Source organism: Cryptotermes secundus, unplaced genomic scaffold (assembly GCF_002891405.2).
Source record: "Cryptotermes secundus unplaced genomic scaffold, Csec_1.0 scaffold218, whole genome shotgun sequence".
Lineage (NCBI taxonomy): Eukaryota > Metazoa > Arthropoda > Insecta > Blattodea > Kalotermitidae > Cryptotermes > Cryptotermes secundus.
The window spans coordinates 563,065-582,272 of record NW_019733320.1 but is presented as its reverse complement, the minus strand read 5'-3'; the positions used below and the strand labels follow the sequence as shown (position 1 = coordinate 582,272).

The 19,208-nt window shown below is 38.0% G+C and overlaps 1 protein-coding gene across 4 annotated transcripts in view; it reads left to right on the top strand.

Annotated features, from left to right (window-relative positions):
- The window catches only part of LOC111867921 (inner centromere protein B), a 20,596-nt gene extending 1,612 nt beyond the window's left edge, over positions 1-18,984 (top strand). For 2 of the 4 annotated variants that reach the window (XM_033752858.1, XM_033752857.1), the window contains exons 3-15: positions 1,680-1,818; positions 3,147-3,307; positions 4,353-5,347; positions 6,570-6,783; positions 6,961-7,077; positions 7,886-8,053; positions 8,938-9,125; positions 10,620-10,866; positions 12,644-12,750; positions 14,051-14,120; positions 14,283-14,481; positions 15,165-15,360; positions 18,783-18,984. In XM_033752858.1, coding sequence (XP_033608749.1) covers positions 1,680-1,818; positions 3,147-3,307; positions 4,353-5,347; positions 6,570-6,783; positions 6,961-7,077; positions 7,886-8,053; positions 8,938-9,125; positions 10,620-10,866; positions 12,644-12,750; positions 14,051-14,120; positions 14,283-14,481; positions 15,165-15,360; positions 18,783-18,798 — 2,817 coding nt within the window. In that variant the 3' untranslated portion in view covers positions 18,799-18,984. Of the gene's footprint in view, positions 1-1,679; positions 1,819-3,146; positions 3,308-4,352; positions 5,348-6,569; positions 6,784-6,960; positions 7,078-7,885; positions 8,054-8,937; positions 9,126-10,619; positions 10,867-12,643; positions 12,751-14,050; positions 14,121-14,282; positions 14,482-15,164; positions 17,567-18,782 lie in introns of those variants that run through there. The other 2 variants (XM_023858146.2, XM_033752859.1) reach the window with 2 other exon arrangements.
- The last annotated feature ends 224 nt before the right edge of the window (positions 18,985-19,208 follow it).

Genomic DNA, 19,208 nt, shown 5'->3' with positions numbered 1-19,208 from the left:
ATGTTATATTTTAGCGTCCTGTTGCACTGATTTAAGTCCATGATTTATTTTATCCGTCTTCTAGTGCATACATTTATTTATCCCCTCTTTTCACTCTCACTACATGTTTCGGCACCAATGTGCCATCTTCAGGTGCTGATCCAATCCACGACAAACTAATTCATTGCATGCCTTGTCTTTACATACGAAAATAACTAAAATATATATTTATCATATATACTGACAAATGTCAAGTGTTAAAATACTAAAACTGTACAGCATATTTCTTTCCTACGTCGTGTTTCATTACGCGAGTCACGTCTATCATCCTCTGTTGGAACTCTCTCTTTCACTATCGTGTATTGTGCTCTGTGTTGCGTCTCGCTCCTGTGACTGCGTGTGTTATACTGCTGTTATAACACTGTGTGTTATACTCCGTTACAGTATTTAGTTTTTTATTCTGGCCTGTAGATGGATAGGAACTACAGGCCTGTATTACAGTCAGAACTGAACTTGCAGAGATAACTGTTCAAAAATATATTTTGTCATAGTATGAAATATGTGTGGAAACTGTATGCATGTTACGATCACTGACTGAAGCTCATATGCTTCAAACCTTTTTTTCAATATCTGTTCTATTCAACTTTGCAGGTGAGTGCATGGTACTTCTGTTTCACATTCATGAGATCCTGCTGTGACTTCTGGGTCCTGAGATTATCCATCTCAAGGTTCTCATGGCATTTTTCATTCTGTCCTGATGATTGATGGTACAATACCTCAAACTGTGCCATGCCACAACTGCTTCCTTCCATATCTTCTGCAATTTTTATTCAGTAATCTTCTCATAATTTGATGCTGTATAGTCTGAGCATCATTAAATAAACCATAAATTCATAAATAAAATAGACATATGTCCATGTTCCTAATTATTAAATGTGCTGTCTAGACCTGCAGATAGATAACTTATTCATGCATATTCATAACCACACTGATACATCTAATTTGATGCTGGGTAAGCTATGTGATTCACTTAGCATCATGGTCGATTGTTGGCACTCCTGCTTTATGTGTGGAAGGTCCCAAGTTCAGATGTCAGTTTGGAGACCTACTATTGTGACTGAGGTTTTTCATGATTTTGTAGTGTCCCTCCATTTCTATTCTGTTGCTCTGTGATTCACACCACTCCATTACATTAACTGAGGAAGAAATTACTCGTTTTGGGCACCAATAGGCTGTACAGTTGAACGCTAGTAGTATATTAGCATATACATGGGTAAAAAAATTGTGGGCACTTTGGTGACTTATTTCCTGCTCAGTGTATAGGAATTTGATTTTTGTGCCCACATGTTCAGTCACAGCCAGAGGAAATGGTGAGCTGCATGCAAAGAAATTAAGGTCAACATAAATAGGAAGTTAAATGTTAATCCCTCTTAAAATTTTTTTCAATGTCTTATGCATCGCCTGTGTGCATTACTATGAATGGAGGAACGAGGGGAAGATACTAATCTTGCTTACTGATGGAAGCAAGAGCCACAGCAAGGTGCCAACAAATTTTATTTGCCTTTTTCGCATGACCAAAATATTTTCTGGCTACCAGATTTGAAATGTTTTTTGTCCATTATATACAGTTGCACGTTTTTTTAAAGTTCAGCTTTAAGATCACCGTTTGGCTCTGATAATGGGATTTATTTATTTTTCAGGAAAATCTACAGTGGCTTTCTGAAATATCTTCAGAAATTGAAAAATTCACAACAAAATCTGCCTTCTTGCTGCCAAAGACTCCATCTGTTAAAAGAAAACTGAGGAAGAGAGGACCTATAGTTCCTATTCCTGAAGGTGGTATGTTGAATGCATAAAACAGTATCTCAATGGTACATGGTAACTTATTAGTTACTCAGCAATGTTTTCAACCTATGTAATATGTACAGACTCTAAGTAAACTGTTAGTTTCCTGTTTCATACTGTGCGCTGAATACAGAGCACCCACACATATCATGGAATTTACTTAATATGGTTGCTAGTATGGACTCTAGTCAAGGTTGCTATGGTGACTTTGAAATATTGATGTATAGATTTTGGTTGTGTGTAAAAGTTACAAACATTTATATACATGTACAGGATACCCGCTGCTTTTTACCTTTAGTCACTGGACTGAGAACAGTTTGATAAATGGCTTGTGCTGTAAATAGTATAAGAGATGGGGAAAAGGTGAGGTTACAGAAATTTGCTTGGAAAACCAGAAGGAACTAGACAACTTGAGAAACATAAATATGGACTGTTGGTAGTATTAAAATAAATCATAAAGAAGTACGATGGGTACCCAAAAGAAACCGAACTAATTTTTTTGTGGGCAGAGCTTTTGTAGTACCGCGTTTTGCCACTATGAGTACATAGAGCTAACATTTCTGAGTCGATAAGCCGACTACCTTTGCTTCAGAAGATAAGGACTAGTTTTGGCAGAGTTTATAGTGACAACTTTTGTGTGATCGTCGTTTTTGCAATGGCCCGAACACATGAAAATGTTGAAAAAATTCGTGAAATCATCAAGGAAGATCGACGACGGACCATTGAAGAAATTGTGGAGCTGTCGGGAGTGACTTGGAGCTCAGTTCAGCGAATTTTACAGAAGATTTGGGAATGAAAAGGGTGGCTGAGAAATTCGTGCCACGACTGCTGACTGCTGAACAAAAACAAGGTCGTGTGGAACCATGCTGTGCTTTGAAAGAAGAGTCCCGAAATGATCAAAGTTTTTTTCAGCATTTTGCTGATGCTGCTGAGGTGAAGGGAAAAAACGACAGAGGCGCTGTCAAGCATCTCAAAAGATGAATGTAGACAATGTTTTGAAAAATGGAATAAAAGGCTAGACAAGTGTGTTAGTGTAAGTGGAGAGTACTTTGAAGGGGATTGAAGGTTTGTGTTTAAAATTTGAATAAATAAGTTTAAAAAAAATAAGTTCGGTTTCTTTTGGGTACCCCCTCGTATGCTGTGAAGATGTGAACTGGATGGAAATATTGTAGGATGTGATGGAATGACAAGCTTTAATGTAATGACAAACCGAAAGTTACTGACGAGCTGAATAAATATCTGCTTGAGGAGACTGTACCATGGGGGTATGCAGCCAGTGGTAATTGTAGTGTATGTGTATTTCTATGATTGTTTCTTTGCAGAAGAAGTCAAAGTTGTAACATCAGAAAAGGTGGTGAGTCCCCATACTTCGTGTGAAATGAGAGTCCTTCGCACTCGCAGTACGCATACTCGAGGTACTTTACAAAGTTCGGAAATGGTCAGTCCTGTTATAAGTAAGAGAAGTACAAGAAGAGCTTTTAAGGTAAATACACTGTGGAGATTGTATTTTTGGCACATTTATAAAACATTAGTGTCACTATCATAATTTAGTATCAAATTCTTCAATTTTGTATGGCAGTAGGTCTTTAAAGCAGCCATTTCTGTGTAAAATGCAAATTAACCTGGAGACTGTGTAATTCTACGAATCTGATTGTTGCAACTGATGTTGTGTTGTAAAGAAAGCGTACGAAATTTGTTTTGCAGATATGCCATAGATATATGTATGAATATACTTCTTTTTGTTGTTATTTTATTTTTAAAAAGCTGGATATTGTGTTGTTTTGAAGTTTTGCAGAATGTTTGGCTGCTGTAATTTCAATTGCATGGCATTACCTGTATGTGTGCAGTATAGCACCCATATTGACCCTATAAATCATTAGAATTCACTTTGGTATTTTTCATTGATTCTTTGTTTGGTTATAGAAGCTTCTGAAACTGACTATGTTATGTGGCTTTGGATGGTAAGATCATTTGAAAGCATCTAGAAAGATAAGGTAGTGGCCCGTTTCAAGATACTGCCCTGTGGTTTGCCTATAAAAGGCCAGGAAAAGTCACCATAACCTTAGTATGGCTTACCTGCAGATCAAGAGTTGAAGTTATGACCTGAACATGAAGCAAGGATCATGACAGTATAGTAGATCTGCCTTTATGTGAATAACTGGAAGAATCCTTGCTTCCAGGCATACTGCTGAGAGTGTCATTGCTTGCTGTGATTTTACGGCAGAATGTGTTTAGTGTTGCTGGTTGGTGTCATTCACCACAGAAGGTCATTGGTGAGAAACTGAAGTTTCTGTAGAGGGTTAATTCAGAAAAAAAAAACATTGACCTTTTTTCCTTCCACTTTACAAGGTTTTATTTAAAGAAAAGTTGTATTGTTTCCATTTATTTTTTAAGTCACAATTTCAGTGTTAAGTGGGCAAATTTCCCAGAAATTTCCTTCAACAAAGAGGTGAAGCGAGTGGTGATTAGAATTATTCGATATGCCGCATTTATGTTTCATTCTGTTATACTCTTTTATTTTGTTCCAGGATGCGGGTAAGAAAATAACGGAACAGATAAATATGAGTCTCATTACAAAAATGCGTCAATCTATTGATGGTGGGCCTAGTCACGAAACACAAGTGAAAAAACATGTTTCTTCAGGTGTAATAGTGGAGGACGATCAGCTTCCACGAAAAAATAGGCGGTTTGATGTGAAGGAGTCTGCACTGCTAGGGGATAAAGCTGTAAACAGTAAAGCAGAAGATGTTAATGTGGAATCCAGATTACTTCCCCAGGTTAAAAGACTTAGAATGGATTCCATTACTGACACAATATCTGCTAAGAGAAATAAAAATGAACAAGTAATAGTACTGGACAGCCCTGATTGCGTTTCGTCATCTGTTAATGATGAGTGTCTTGAAAGTCTGAAGGTACAGCAGAAATCACCAACATCTGAGTTTGGTGATACTGCAGCGACCTCAACTGTAAAGTTGGCAACATCTCCGAAGGAGATTTCCAGTGTCCTTGATGATGTGGCAGTAAAGTTTGCTGATTCTGTTGAACCTATGAAATCTGTGTGTAGTTCACCTGTTCAAGAGGTAGATTCACTCACAAGCGATGAACCGCAAGCAGATAGATCATGTATTCGTTCCCCCCCTGATGTATTAAATGGGAAAAATAAAAATAAAAGCCATATTGTTAGAAGTAATTCTGTTCATGGAGAAAAAGGGACTGAACTATCGCCTTGTGTAGCAGAAGGTCATTGTGATATGATTTCTGAAGAAGTGCAAGAGAAACTATCAGAGAAAGAAATATCTGTTAATGAAAAAGATAAAATTGGAAATAATGTAACATTTACAAAAGATTCAGAGAAGCTGGAGAGGAATGATGTTTCTGCCAGGTTTGTGAATGTTACCGAGGCTGTTGATCAGCCAAACAGTGAAACTGAGGCAGTTCCAGAGCAGCTGGCCATGTCACATTCAAGACCTACTCTTCGGAGTTCTGCAACCAAGATGGTGACAACACAAAAGTCTGTGTTCAGGTATACATTGTTATTTTACTGATTTCTTATACATTTGAAACTTATCTCTGCCCTTTCCCAATTCAGCTTCTTGCTGTTCAGTGAATATTTCTCTTTTCTGTGGAATGTGGTATTCCCTATATTCTGCAATGACTTGGAAGGAAGCAACTTCCAGTTTCCTCCAAGAACACAGCACACTGTACCCTCACCCACCCATCTTGTTAGAGCCATTCTGTGAGCCCTGTTCTTGGTGTTAATGCTGAAACATTTTTGAATGAAGTCTGTCTAATATTGGTCTGCTCTAGCCATGTGAATTGAGGATCTCTGTTCTATGCCTGAGCAAAGCTGGGAACTGATAAGATGTATGGTAGGAGGGTTCTTCCTGTCCACATTTTCTGCACATGGCACTTCCTGAGAGTCCCAAAATATGTAGATGCTGTCTTACTGTGCAATGTCCAGTTAACACTCTTATCACCAAACTACAATGTTGCCTGTCCCAAGGTCAGTTTGTCTGAAGACTGCCTACCCAGTACTTTCAGCCATCATGTCTCAGTGCTTTGCAACTGCAACTACTTGGGAAACATTTCCAATATCTCCATATATGCAGCTGTTAATGCCAACTATGAAATATCAAAAGGTAAACATTAGGGACTTTGATGTAGTTACAGATGGAGAGGCAGGAATTGCATCACAAAACCAAACAGGAAAACATTGCATAGCAATGGCCACTTCTCTTTGTTCCACTATTCTGGCTTTCAGTCATCATGTCAAAATATTGTAGATCATATACATGTTGGCACTGCTTATCATGTTATTTCGATAACTACTGCTTGTGTATTTAAATTAAATTGTACAGCAATGAAAATGGAGTCAGGGTAGCTCAGTATAGTGACAGGCTAGGGGCTGGACAGCCAGGGTTTGATTCCAGCCAAGGGAAGTTTTTTCTCTTCTCCACCGCGTCCTGTCCAGTTCTGGCACCCACCCATCTTCCTGTTTAGTTGGTACCAGGGAGCTAAAGCTCCCATCGTGTGAAGCTGACCACTAACCTCCGTCTAGTGCTGAAATAAATAATGGTGGAGCTATACCTCCACCTCCATATGTCTTCATGGCAGTGCTTCATTACTGAAGCACAGGGACAACTTTATTTTTTCTTTTAACTTTACATAAATGAAAATAGTAAATTTATTATTCAAGCAGCGCCTGGTCATAATTTAGTGAAAGGAAATGGTTGTTATTCTTACAGGCCTTTTGCTAATGAGCCAGTTCGAGAACGGGTCGCAGCGTTTGAAAGGTTGCGTACTGTAAGTGAAGAGCCTGTGGAACTGGTACTACCAAAGCAACCAGAGCAAACAATGAGAGTGACCCGAACAAAAACAAGAGCGATGGTGAAAGCAGCTGCTGAGTCAGCTCACACAAACCAAGAAGTTGTGACTGCTTCAACTGAAGTACCCCAGAATGTAAGTAGATGAATGCTTAAAATCTGTGGGTATGAAGGGCCCTTACTTGCAATAGTACAAAATCATTGAGTGAAACCTAATCATAATATAATTTTTAGGTGGCCCATAAATGTGTAGGGAATTTATTCATGGCTGCTTGTCATGTAGTTCAGCAGTAATGCTTGTATGTTTTTGTAGTCACATGCTGAAATGTGGAAGGCGTCCCGAAAGTCAGTGGCTAAGGCAAAGAAGATATGTGTTGCGAGAGAATGTCGAGAAAAGGAAAAAATTGAAGAATTTGAATTGAGTAAAGAGGTGAGTGTGAGGTAAAAATAAAGATAAAGGTTCCACTGTGATCAACTAATTAATCACTACAACATGAAGACATATAGAGTGGATGTATAGATCCACATATGCTTGACCTCAACATTAGTTGGAGATTAGTGGTCAGAATGAGGTAAGTGTATTGCTTTAAATGCATGATATACTTTTGCATAAACGTCTGTTGGTGGTGTACTGGTGAACATTTCCTACCTTGGGTCTGAGAAATCCCAGGTTTAAATCATGGTCCAGAGATTAAATAAAACAACCTGTATGTTTGACAAACTCACATAATGCCATGGTCACGCATTGTATAATGTTTTACACGAATTCACAAATTTGCCAAATGCCTGTTAAGATCATGCTGTATGTCCGTGGGTATGCATTGAACAATTTGAGGACAGCTGAATGGATTTTCATTGACATTTTATATTGGGGAGTTTTTGTAAATATGTTGATGCATTCCAATTCTAATTGAAATCAGACAAAAGTAATGGAATCTTCACGTCAGGACAGATGCATTTCTCGTACACATCTTTAGTTTAAATCACTAAATGCATATCTGAGAAAAAAAACGTTTTGAACAAAAGTTGTAGAGAAAAATGAAGCACAAATTTTATTTCCAGTACGTTTCTTCTGTGTGTCTCTTTTTTTTTTCTTCAGATAATTAAAGAATGGGTTGCTATGCTTACATTTCTGAACTTGTATATTCAATGCTGAAGGTTTACTGTCTAATATTTATTTCTGTTGCTATTTTCTGTCTTCTATTAACTTATATAATGATTATTTTTTGTTCTTCTAGAATTCCATGAGTTCATTTTCAGCATCGAAGTTCACTACTCCATATGGATTATACAACTATGAGAAATATCGAAAGACACCACTTTCATCAAGTAATATTAGCAACACAAGTGCAAATTCTGGTTCTCGTGCCTTTCCTGTAGGATCTTTATCTAAAGGGCATTACTTGGTAAGTCAATTTCCATCTTACTCTTCTCATAATCAACACACGTCAAAATGAGCAAGTTGACTCATGCTGCAATACTTCTGACATGTACTCAGGTACCTGGTTTGAATCTCGGCTGGGACATGAATATCCTTGCACCTTTGAATCTCCAGCCAAATGCCAGAATAGTGCCTTAAATTAAGCCATGATCACTTCCTTTCACATCCTCTCCTATTTATTATATGGTGTCATCCTGTTATTAAACTACTCTATATGGTCTGAGTTAATAGACAGTGTCATTAAATAAACTACAAAAAGAAACATGTCAAATGTCTTGAATTTTATTGTTCTTGTGGAAGTGCCGGATTGTATTATTGCCCCATATTCTTAAAGGTAGATTATACTGCACTGTGCTCTGTTATTCATATGAGATATTGAACTGCTGGGTGTCATCATTCTTATGTAGGCACTGATCTGCATGTTTGGTGCCACGTTATTGTGGGGGTGTTGAACTGTGTGTATGGTGCCACATTCTTATGTAGGCACTGATCTGCATGTTTGGTGCCACGTTATTATGGGGGTGTTGAACTGCTTGTATGGTGCCACATTCTTATGTAGGTGCTTATCTGCATGTTTGGTGCCACGTTATTGTGAGTGTGTTGAACTGCATGTTTGGTGCCACATTCTTATGTAGATGCTGAACTGCATGTTTGATACCATGATATTTTTATAAGGATGTGAATTATGTGTTTTATCCCATGTTAGCCTTATGAATAATTACACAGCATTGCTGGCCATATCGAGAGAATCAATTGCATGTCTCCTGGGAAGGTCGAGCTGTGCAGCAGAGAGTACACTGCTGCTCCTGCTGTGTTTCTGTCCCCTTGTGATGATTTCATGTATTTCAGGTAAACAAACAACCTGGTAATCTTGTAGTTGGGTTAGATTCTTTTTTGACTAAGCAAGCTGTGAAACCTACACTGGATGATATTCGGGAAATGAAGGAAGAAGAAATGAAACGTCGTAGAGAGAAAGAAGAAGAAGCTAGGAAGAAGAGAGAACAAAAGGTGAAGGAAAAAGTGGAAGAAAAACGAAGGTAATGTCTTCATTGTTACATTGATGCTGTAAACTGTAATTTGTTTCTGATATGAAGAGATGAAGTTGAGGTTAATTTTGATTTTCTTCATCGCTGTAAATGTGATACATGTTTTAAAATGTTCTGATTTGATAAAATGTGAGTTGAGATACATGCCTGATATGTATCATGTCTTACTTCTGTTGGTTCCATTTTATTCATCTAAATTTTTTTAAAATGTATGTACTATAATTAATTTTGGAATTCTCCATTTTGTTAGTGCACCTATAACATTGTGATCATGCTTCCACCCGTTACTCTGTGCATTCAGACTGCTACATATATCAATCTAATGCTCTTTTCATTCTGACTGTTCACTCCGAAATTATAGAAGGTAGTCTTGCATGGAAGTCAGTCACAGTGGTCACCTGGTCTAAGGCATGAACTGTCTCCTCTTGCGTGAACGCTGGGATTGTGGGTTCAAATCCCACTCAAGGCATGGCTGTCTGTGTGCGTTTATTCTGTGTTTGTGTTGTCTTAGGCCACGCCATAGCTCAAGTGGTTAGTCGCTGGCTTCCCACTGCGGTGGCCCGGGTTCGATCCCGGGTTTAGTCAAGTGGAATTTGTGGTGGACAAAGTGGTGCTGGGGCAGTTTTTCTCCGAGTACTTCGGTTTCCCCTGCCAATCATCATTCCACCAAATTCTCCATCATAATCACCCTGGGCAGGTACAATAGGCCAATCAGTGGCCACTGTGCCGAGTGGAACCAGCTGGACTCCACCCCCCACTAGCAAATTAAAGAAAAAAGAATTAAAATTAATTGTGTTGTCTTATGTGTAGATAGCAGCCTTGTTACAAGCTGATCACTTGTCTAAGGAATCCTACTGTCTGTGTAACAAAGAGTATGAAAGTGAAGAAGAGGCCAGGGCCCAACTAAGGACTGTAGAGCCATTGATGAATGAAATGAATGACTGAATCTTGTGTGGAAAATTTCATAGGCTAGGACAATATATCATACATGTGTTCCCTTTCTGTCCCCCTACCCTACATAGTAATTTCTGGATTACTGGACTTTGTCCATCATCTTAGTATTCTGATTGAACACATTATAAACTGGAGAGAAGATGGGAAAGTGCCTACTCAGTCAGGACCAACAGATCCTGCTACCGTCAGCCACTGGACAGCCTTAATTACTTGACTAAAATTAGTTATAGCTAAATGATATATTCTATTGACATAAAAAAAAGTAAAGCTATCCCTGTACCGGGCCATGAAGGCCCATAGGGTTGTGAGACGTTGAGGGTCCCACATTATCTAGACAATCGGCTCAAAGATGGTGGTAAGGTTGTCAGCCTTACACGCCGGCCACGCTTTACTCCCCAGAAAAATTATTTAATTAATTCCTGGTACTCATTTCTGTTAGAGGCTGAGTCGACCCCAGGGCCATAGTGCGGCTGGAAGGATTAGGTCAATTGAAAAAAATCCAATTACCTCATATTTGATGCAAATGTGCAGGAAGCGTGAGGAGAAAATGCAGAAAGTTTTGAAAGCCCGAGAAGCCCTTGAGAAGCAGAAACAGGATGCAGAATTGCGCATACAGAGGGAGAAAGAGGAGAAACTGAAACAAGTGATGCAGGACCGTGAAGAAAGAATTAAGGAACAAGTCCAACAGAAAAAGCAACATGCCCAGAAAAAGGCAGCAGAAATTGAAGAGCGCAGAAAACAAGAGGAAGCAGCTCGTTTGGCCAAACTCAAGGAACAGGTATGAACTACTCTGAGGCTGCAGGAACAGTACAGTGCCCTGCTCACCCACTCGTCCTGATGAGGTAGCAAGTATATGAATAGTTGCATCACTATGGCTGAGTAAATTTTTGTGAGAGGTTTTCAGATTTTGGCCCAGAATCAAATGCAGCTCCTGTTGATATTTCAACAGCAGTTCTATAAATATGTGAAGTATGTTCCAGTATTACTTCAAACATCAGAGCCAGGGTAGCTCAGTCAGTATAGCAATGGGCTACGGGCTGGACAGCTGGGGTTTTTCACAGTGAGGACAAGAGATTTTTCTCAACTCCACAATGTCCAGACCGGATCTGGGGCTTACCCTGCTTTCTATCCAATGGGTGCCAGGGGCCAGGGCACGAAGCAGACCGCTCAACTCCATCTAGTGCCAAGGTCAAGAATGGTAGAGCTATACCTCCACTCCCTTGTCTATCTTAATGGTGTGGTTAATTAATTAAGTGCAGGGGAAATTTTATTTTACCTTTTACCTGCAAACATCACAACTTCCCTGTATCAGCTTATCTGTTCTAGCATTAGGCCTAATTAGCCTGAGCAACTGGTCTCAAGATGATGTTTGATTGAGCTAGGAATTCCTGTATTTGGAGGTACATGTTTTCATAAAGGAGCCGCGTAGCCTCGCACTTACTCTTCTGTGCTTGCTTGTTACCGATGCTTCACATCTCGTGGGATTACAGTATAATTGCTGGGGATTTGTGACATAAACCTGTAAAGTCATTCCTTTGTTTAACCCAATGTAAATTTCATGTTTCTGTTCGTGATGCTACAGTTCACCTATTGCATGAGATAGGTAAGTCTTATTATCTGTGCATTGGGTTGAGCAGGCTTAGTACCACTTTGTTCCAGTGTAAATACCATAACCTCCATGTTAACACTTGTCCAACAGCACCATAGCAGTGAGAGATTTAAACTGAATAGTTGTTTCCCAAGAAACTTCTCTGTATTTCATGAAATCACAGTTTGGTTTCTTTGAGAACAAAGAATAATTTACTTAAATAGAAATTCAGTATGGAATTTTTGCTCTGAAGTATTTGAATTTATCTTAAAGTCAGAGAACATGTTCAATTGAGAACACTGAATGAAGATTCCATAGATGATTTCATGACAAATGTGTACAGATTATATTTTGGAGAGTGCCAAAGAGTCACAACTGCTTAGTTTAGAAGAGTTTGTATAATTTTGAGATTTCACTGTTAATTACTTTTAGCAGAAAGATTATAATGAATTATTGATAAAAATTGTAATAGTGTAAGTATAGCTTCAGTTGCAGAGGTTACCAAGTATGGCTAGAAATTCCTTTTCTTGGAGAAATGTATTTGAATATATTGAAGCAGAAGTAAGAATACAAGCGGGATCTAACCCTCAAGATGAATTGACTGGACCAAAATATTCAGTATGAAGCTTTACAGAATCCTTTCAGCTGGAGTTTTAGTTGTATGTTGTTACTGTACTATGAAATATTTAAACTAGTAAGGACTCCTTAGGAGGGCAAGGGTGCTACAGTTCTTCATAGTCCTTCTCTCCCTCAGCTCCCTGAAGGATTTGAGTTGAGTACATTTCTTTCTGACATTTTTTCCTCCTTCCTTAACTTGTCTTCTGGTCATTCTGTGTTTATAATTCTCAAAGAATGATTTACAGATAACCATAATTTATTGTTATTGTGATTCATATTACCTAAGTGTTAAAGTGTGATTACCAACCATGTAGTTCTGGGAGATTTAAAAACCTTGTGCTTCTGTTAGGAAGAAGAGCAGCGCCGTCTTCAAGCAGAGCGTAAAAAGGAGCAGGAAGATGCAGAGAGGCAACACCTGCAACGTTTGGCTGAGGAGAAGGAAGCTGCGGCTTTCAGGCAAGTTGTATCATCCATGCATAAACTTTGTCATGAAGGAGTAGATCCCTGAATTGATGTGAGACTGTAGACTACCTTGCCCACAGAGCCTTTCTAATCATGAAAATACTGATAGTACTCCACACCAAGATGAGCTACAAGTGTAAAATAACATAAATGGAGAGGTTGGTATTTTGATTATATTTAACTTTAAGGTATGAAAACATTTCTTTGTACCTACTGTTGTTCTGTCACTACACTGTGTATATAGTTGCACTATACATCATGTATTAACTAGTACATGTTTTGGCAATTTTCTTTTTTTTTCCCATGAAATATATACAGCTTTTAATATATTCACCTTTTTCTCTGGTCTGCTAGCTTTCCCTATTCAAGATGTGATGCTACGATATAATATTTCTTAATATGTTCTCAAAGAAAACAAAAAACTACAAGTTGAAAAGTATATTTTGCAGATTTTTTGCTTCAATTGTTAATGGGAATGCCAGGTGGGACTCATGACAGGTACTGGCAATAAGATACTGTTATGTGTATGAGGGCCTGTAGACAGTGTTTGGATTAGTAATTGGATTTACTGACCACTTACAAATAGCAACTACAAGTAACTATAGCGCTATCTCTAATTCACACACTTTACAATTCACTATAGCACACACTAAGCCTTTTCAGCCTGCTGTGTCTTCACCAGTCATTGCCTGGTAACGACTTCCAACGGTGGACGTTCCCCTTACTCTGAGTTCCTGAACCATCCCTGTGCCTCAGCTACCAACTTCTAACAGCAGCAGCTCACAAGGACTGAACTACAGTCTAACTCACTTACCAACCAACTTGCTCCACTCTGCTGCGCTGCACTCACTAACTGAACCAAGCTCAGTCAGTCATGTGATATAGCCTCAGAGTGGACCACATAGAAGACACTGCTTCCACCAATACTTCATTGTTATGCCTAGACCAATGCCTAGCAATGTCTTTTCTTGTTTGCTTTGCAGTCGTTGCCTAGCAATAGGCCTACATGCTACAATAGTAACAACTTTGAGCTGTTCCATGGTGTTGGCAGAATTGATGGCCATTCATAACTCTTTTATAACTGAAATTTGTCAGAAGAAACTCGCTTTTTTGTTGTATGTGGCCCAGTATTGAATCTGAATAAACAGATTTTCTTAGTCTGCAAATGTAATGATGCTACACCTTTTCCAAATTCTGTTTCACTGGTAATTGTGCCTGGCATCTTTTCTGATTAGCCACATTGCATTTATTTTTATTTAATATTACTTTGCTTTTTTTCTCTCTCACTATCTAGGGAGCAGCAGGCTTTAGCAGTAGCTCAGATGCAAGCTAAGCTCCTGAAGGAAAAGCAAGCAAAGGAAAAGGTACGTATCCATCACATGTTACATCAGGTATGTAAGTATGTGATTTTAATCAGACTGTCGTAAAACACTAGAACTTGTTTATTTCGAGCCTTGTGGTGGATTCTGGATATTTTTCAACATTTACTGGAGAATATACAGTGGGTAATGTTCTGTTCCTTTCAGACTGAAGCGAAAGGGAAAGGTGTCCCAAGTAAAGCTGCAGTCATGGACAAAACTTTCGATATGCTCCCTTCCAGCGCCAATGTAAGCCAAGCCAAGAAGGCAGTAATTCCAGATGTAGATGATTATGGAATTGACTCATCAGGAGCCTCCAGCGAGGATGATGAAAGGCCAAAGAGACCAATTCCTTTCTGGGCAACTAGTAAGTATAATGGGTCGCTAAACGAATCTGAATTGCAAATGTTATTTTCATCCAGTCACGTTATGAATTGTAAGTTGTGTTAGGCACGGAAGGAAATACCAGCATTGCAAGACTTGAAGTTCTTGTGCTGGTGACTATTAAGATTATGGTCTTCTGGAATGGGATACCATGTAGTGTAGTAGGCAGGTACTGTTATTTTAGAGAAAGATGTTGCCTCCTTTTTCAGGGTAGAACAGTAAGCTGAGGATGAACAGGAGTAGAAGTAAAATGGATATAAAAATAAAATGAAATAAATTAATCAGGTGACATTAGTAGAAAATAAAATAAAAATGGTGTGGATATCCTCCCTGTTTGCAATTTATATGCTCACACAAGGCTACAGTATTGACCCAAGAGTTTAATTAAAGTGCATAGTATCTTTACTTTGCAAATAACTGTCATTCTGTTTTGGAAATTGGTGTTAATGCTGGTGTAAATCTTCTTTCATCAGTTAAAATAAAAATGTTAATATTCATGTAAAGGAAAATAGTGGTCAGTTTCTTAAAAGCAGAATATTTCGTGATCATCTGAATGGTAACAATTATGGTTTCAGGCCATTCAAATGTGTGTTGAAAGATGATATCCACTAACAATATATTATGAAATGAATTGGCACGTGTAATGATTCTGAGGATTTAGATCAGACTTTTTTCTTGTTTCAGAAGCGGAACGTATGAAAGTTCTGAAAATTCAGGCCTGGAAGAGACAGAAAATATATGATGCCTACTTTGGCTCTGCGGAAAAAACACCAAACCTCACGATGATGTTTGGTGTGAAATGTGTAAAAAGGACATCAAGTGCAGTTTGGAGAACACCACCACGCTACAGCACTCTACCGAAGTATTAGTCATTGGGTTCAAGCTCTACATTTAACTTAATAAATGAAATTGAAGGACCCCAATCCCCAAAAAATAACAATAGATAAAGCTCTCACAAAACTTAAGTGGTAATTTTACTGATTGTATACCACTTGTTCTTCATTGCATTTTGAATTCTAGTGGTCCAAACTTCCAAGAAAGTCATATGAATTAGCTCTTTGTTAATCCTGTTTGTTTTAAACGTTAGGATAGTTCAGGATGCTTATATGTGTAAAAAGTTTCATGTGTAGATTTGGTCTCACAATTTCAGTAGTATTCAAGTGCTTGAAAAAATGATAAACATACCAGTACAGTGGAAGTCCCCTTTAATGTTTCTCCAGATTTGAATAATGGATCTGAGAGAAGCCCTAATTGAAGGGAACTTAAGGTGAGATAATGAGGGTGGAGCTAAATTTGAGAAAACAATAAACCAAGAAATGTTAAATGGGATTTGAGCTGTTGTCATTCATCAGACACTAAGAATTTGTAGTTTTAGGGATATATTTTATGGTATGAATGTCAGTGAAATTGTCTAGTATATCTGTAATAGTTCTATATCATGTAATATTAAGAAAGAATAAATTATGATTGTGGATTATTTAAAGATAATGTTTGTTAACTGTTTATCATTGCAGTAAATAACAAACTCAGAACTTGTTATAATATGCTGCATGACAAAAGGGGTAAAAGGATACAATTTGTCATTCTTGGTAGTAACTGCTAATGTTTCTATGTTTTGGGGTTTTCACAGTGGTGACTGCTCAGATTATGCTGTTCTATGTTATGGTGGTGTAGCCTTGTAGGCAACTTCAGGGGTGGCATGTAGGAGGAGCCATTGGTTATGTTGTAAGGAATGTGTTCACTCAGGCCCATGGGGGCCAGATGGCTCCACCTTCCTCCCTCCTTACTACCTGCGTATACACAGTAAACTTATGGTTATCTGTCATGTATGGGGAATGGGGTGTAATTTACTGAAAAAGAAAACTTACAGACCCCCAACACAGTATTAAGTACACAGTGAAAGAAAGGCACAAAATTAAGTTCACTGCAGATTAATAAGACAAAATATTTGGATATACTGTAACTTAAGAACAAATTCAGTTAACTTCTGGAACTGCATCAGAAAGAATGAAGGGAAGCACTGTTTGTGGTGGCAGGTGAACATATACATGTTTGCAGCTTTTTTTTTCTAATTTCCTTTTGAAATTGTTGCTAGTGGCATGAGAATTTTGGATGCTTTGATACTGAATAGTGGGGAGTTTAGTGTGATAGTCCAACAGATTCCTCACCCTACACACTTCACCTGTGGAGATGGGGGCAACATGTTTCTCAGAAATATCAGTATTATCCTACACAACTATTTTTACTGATTGTGATGATCTTGGATCATGTCCTTTTGCTTCATGTTGTGCATGTCAGGATTAATTGTTGGCATAAGCTAACCATTGGGATATATGAGTCTTGTTCGCTGGAATTTGTAGACTCTGTAATGTGAAGACTGATGCATGTAGATGTGTAGTCAAGTGTGTTCAGTGTACAGCTGGGAGGGCACTGCAGAACATTTTAATTTTCTGTGGTGTAGTACAGTGTTCTGCTATAGTAACTCTTTGTTCAGTTCAGTTCTATATTATTGTCACTTATTATTAGCTCAATTTAATTTATGTGGCCTTCCATAATTTTTAAATTTCTTGAGAATATTTGTTTCTCCTCCCAGAGTCTTTTGTCCAAATTTGAAGGCAATGTTTTCTTTTGTCAAGGAAACTCTATAGAGTTAAAGAGTTTTATTGCAGTTTGAATATGATTTTATAGCATGTGTCATATTTTAAATGTTGAACTGGATTTGTCTGCTGTGAAATATCATAATTGTACGTTTAAATTCTTCTTTATTCTTTACCCAGTTTGCTTCTCTTTTTCTTCCTCTTCCATTTTTCTCTTATATTATGAATTCTGTGAAATCTGGTTTTAAACCTTTACGTGTGTTTGTGTGTGTGTATATATATATATTTTTCCAAGTTATATATTTTGAATTTGTTTCATATGCTAGACATGTGTTGCTCCATGCTCATGTCCTGAACAATTTTCATGCTGCTTCAGGAAAAATGTGTGAAGATATAAGATCTGGGTTGGTTGGTGAACTGCCTTTATTGTAAATGAGATCAGTAAAGTTACAGATGGGATGGTGAACACAACCAAATTCTATGTAGCCTAATACAGCTGCAGGCTTCTCCCTTTAGAGGATTGTACCTCACACAGGACTGGGGTCCACTGCTTACATGAAAAGGGGCCAGAGGTCAGAGAAAGCATAGTTGGGGGTGACGAGCAACAGCAATACATGAGCCACAAGAACTGCATTTTTTGAGCCAGTTTAATCCCCATTCTATGGAGTGTGCCTAGCTATTACTCTTTTTGATAGTGACTTCAAGTCTGGATTGTGTTCTGACATTTTGAGCCATGCTGCCATCTGTATTTGTATGGTAATTTTGTCTGGTAGGTATGTGAATGTCACCGGTAACATCTTTGTGCACCACTTGTTCTGTACTCGTGACTGATGTTAAGAATTTGTATTTTATTAGAGGTGTTGAGTGATTCTGTTCCATTAACTTGATTTCAAACATGGAAACTGAGTTTAATGGGTTAATTTCTACTCTGAATTTTTGTTGTAAAGGATTTATTATACAGTAAAACCTCACTAATTTGGATTGTGTATAGTTTGGACTGCCATATTATTATCATCATCATCAACATTCAGCACATCAATTATAGTTTACTATTTAAAACAGATGTCCTCTTCATATTGATCTGAGTTCTTTATGTTTTGTTTTGAACAGAAACATTGTCATACAGCAGGCCTATCTGTGCCCCACTACCATCAAAGTCAATATATGTTTCTGGATTGATTTAAATTCGCTGAGTTTTATTAATTGCAACTTGAAAATGATTACGTACAATTATGTTCTGTAATTCGGGCTACCCACTTTTCCTCTATTAGCCCAAATTACTGAGGTTTTACTGTATTTTTATGTCAGTAGGCACTCAGGTGTGTAGAGAATGAAAATCATTTTGTACAGTTGAAATATCAAATACATTTAGTTTATAAATGTTTCATCATATTAGATATCTGACCTTGTGACATGGAGGAGCTTATGGCTATGTGACATGAATTTACATTCTTTGAATTCAGTGTATGATACAAATTAATTATGCCCAGTATGACTTGGTAGAATTCTGCTCAACTTGTAGAATTGTGATCAATTTAGGTTATCGCTTGTATAATTAAATACAAAGCAAGAGTTGACTGAAACTACAGAATTGTGAGTTATTGAACCCATCCAGTTATAACCATAATTAATTTCACTGACATGAGATTGTGGACTTCTGGGTTCTGATGCTCTGTTCTCTATATAGGTACCAACAAAGATAGAGGCAATAGGTGGCTCCAGAACGTTGGTATATATATCTACCAAACTGCATGGTATCACATCCCAGATGACTCACTGGCATTAGAATTTTAAATCTCGTATGAGTGTCCAAACTTACGTAGGTAAGTGAATAAGTAAGTTACAAATGGATATAGAACTTAAACAAACGAGAGTACTGATTTGAAAAATGTTTTTATTTCTCAACATAATCTCACTGTACACTGAGGCACTTGTCCCATCATTTCACAGGCCCCTGAAAACTAGCAGCATAAAATTCTTTGGGCTGCTGCCGGAACCAGGCGGTGACTTCCCTTGATACAGCTTCATGGTCGGGAAAATGTTCAGCCGAAAGATGATGTTTAAGAGGGCCGAACAAATGGAAGTTGCTTGGAGCAAGACTCGTCACCTGTGA